The 2,778-nt window shown below is 50.7% G+C and overlaps 1 protein-coding gene across 1 annotated transcript; it reads left to right on the forward strand.

Annotated features, from left to right (window-relative positions):
• Window positions 1-420: 420 nt before the first annotated feature.
• On the forward strand, window positions 421-1,440 carry LOC125549101 (uncharacterized). The gene is made up of 5 exons (XM_087520886.1): window positions 421-480; window positions 564-737; window positions 820-1,170; window positions 1,258-1,353; window positions 1,417-1,440. Exons 1-5 carry the CDS (start codon window positions 421-423, stop codon window positions 1,438-1,440), a joined length of 705 nt encoding a protein of 234 aa, XP_087377012.1.
• The last annotated feature ends 1,338 nt before the right edge of the window (window positions 1,441-2,778 follow it).

A 2,778-nucleotide genomic window follows, 5' to 3' on the forward strand; every position in this document is an offset into this window, starting at 1 on the left:
AAACCGAACGGCCTTATCACTGTCCTGTTGAAGGAGTTTTGGCCTGGCCTATTCTGCCCGCGGCCAGACAGGGACCCGCAGCTACGGGTTTTGGCCACGAGCTGGGCCCACTACGAGGCTTGCAGCAACACGGAGTATGGGACGGCCGCTAAGGCCATGATCACCAAATTTTGGGTAAGTTCTCTTCTAAATCACTTGTCTTCAGTTTCGTTCATAGTTTATCATTGAATCACTCAACTCATGCCTTGTTTGCTTCTGGTTTATGCATGATTGCAGCAACTCTATAGAGTTCTTGACGATCACAAGGCCAGAGCCGACGTGGCCTTGCTTGCGGCTGCGAAGAAGAAAGCTCGTCAGTTGCAGTACGAGGTGCGCTGGGTTGCCGTCTCGCAGTACTACCACATCTACCTGCAACAAAAGATGACCAAAACTCAAGTGCAGAGGCAACGACTTACCTTGAACAGGGAGCAGTTCATGATGGTAACTATTACTAACTTATCATTGTTTCAAGCAGTCAACTATATGTTTCGTGCTCACATGTCATGCTTCCAAAATTTGCATAGGTTGTTCCTCGTTGGTGCTATGGAAGGCATGACGGATGGGCGAGTTTGGTGGATAGGTGGCTCGACAACGATGAAGAGTTTGCTGCCAAGAGCATCAAGGCCCGGGCTAACCGTGGAAAAGATGGGACACACGGCCAAGGAAACAGGAACCACTGGGGCTTCAAGGCCATGAAGGTATATCTATATGCATGATGCATTTTTGTTCTTCTTTACCGTCATGTTCTTATGTATGGCTAACTTCTGTTTGACGTTGCAGGAGGACAAGTTGAAGAGGCCACTCTCAGACATTGAGTCGTGGAAGCTGGCCCGCGAGCGGAGTCATCCCAAGGAGGGCGAGAGCCAGTACTACGGCAAGACCGAGGAGCACCTGGAGTCTTACACTCAGCACTATCAAAAGTTGCATCCGGATGTTCCTGTTCCTGAGGTCGCCCAGTCTCAGATCGATGACACGGCGGTGGTGGCCATCCAGGGGAAGTCACATGGCCGGTATCCGTGTTTCGATGGCTCGATAACTCCTTCGATCTCGTACACACGGCTTCGGTCTACCAACCCGATCCAGTTAGAGAGTACGGGGCGTTCACATACTCCCTTAGCCCGCCAGCATGCTGTAAGTACTTCCCCTTTATCTTTTTCTCTCTAGCATTCTCAGTTCATTTTTAGCATTGCTCACTTAGAAACAACCTAAATTATGTAGGCATATAAGGCCTTTGTCGAGCATAGGAATCTCGAGGTGCGAGAGTACTTGCAACGAGTGAAGGAAAATGATGATTACAACCGTCAGATGATGGCGGTTAGTTTTGCCCTCTTAAAACCAAGCTAAACTTTTGCACTTTCATTCCTTCTGACCTTCTAGTTTGCTTGTTTAACTAACATCTAGGCTATGTTGGCGTCTTGGAGTAACCGCACGGATCCATAACAAATGGGACCCCCACCACCACCTGCGGGAGAACCCCCACACGTGCCCACGTTTGATGAATGGGTGGCACTAGGTAGTGATGGTCCGGTTAGTACATTTGCCTAACTACTGGCAAACTAGTTCTCGTTCATTCAACACTATCATATCATATTTACCGTTAGAATCTTTTCTGAAACATGTAGGGGACCGGTGGCTCGACTACTACTCCATCGACCCCAGTCACTCCGATCTGGTAGAGTGATGGTGGTCGCGGTGGCGGTTTTGGCGGAGGTGGTCTTGGTGGTGGTGGTTTTGGCGGAGGTGGTCTTGGTGGTGGTTTTGGCAGAGGTGGTCTTGCTTGATGTCAATGATGATTCCGTGCATGTGGCCGTCGTGCCATGCCTTTCATGTTGCTACTTTTATGATGTTCCATGTCTTGCACTACTTTTATGTTCATGAACTTCCGCCGGTGATGATCTTTAGATGATGATGATGAACTTGACTATGTTTAGATGATGATGATGAACTTGAGCATATTTAGATGATGAACTGTCATATTTCTGCATAATTCCATATTATTCTGCTTTGAAATGCTGTCAAATGAATTGAAGAAGAGAAAACAGGGAAAATAAAAAAACTATGCCTACGGCAAAGTCGTCGGCATATATAAGCCGAGGACTTACCAGGGCTTGCCACGTGGCAGATCTATGCCTATGGCAATGCCGTCGGCATAGATTTTCATCTATGCCGACGGCTTTGCCATAGGCATAGCCCTACCGCCAGGAGAAACCATGGAAAGACACGTGGCAGGACTATGCCTACGGCTTTGCCGTAGGCATAACACTGCCACCAGGAGCACCATGGGACGCCACGTGGCAGAGGTACGCCGACGGCTAGGCCGTCGGCATAGATTTCTATCTATGCCGACGGCCTAGCCGTCGGCGTACCTCTGCCATGTGGCGTCCCATGACTCGTCAGCGCTTTTAACGGCGCCGTCCGTTGCCGTCAGACGGGAAAACACTGCCGGCAGCTAAACTATGCCGACGGCTGACCCCCGCCGTCGGCATAGGTCCCTATGCCGACGGCTATACTACGCCGACGGTCTGACAAGACTACGCTGACGATATCTACGCCAACGGGTCTATGTCGACGGCAGCCGTAGGCTTAGATCTATGCCGACGGAAAAGGACCTATGTCGACGGCCCCTGGCCGTAGGCATAGACCGCGAGTCCGGTAGTGCCCGGCTGGTCGAGCCTCTGGAGCGCTCGGCAGGCTGCTGGCTTGATGAGTTGCCAGCCATCCTCTGGAGCCTGCGCATGA

Source organism: Triticum urartu, chromosome 4A, assembly GCF_056163025.1.
Source record: "Triticum urartu cultivar PI428250 chromosome 4A, HENAU_Tu73, whole genome shotgun sequence".
Classification (NCBI taxonomy): domain Eukaryota; kingdom Viridiplantae; phylum Streptophyta; class Magnoliopsida; order Poales; family Poaceae; genus Triticum; species Triticum urartu.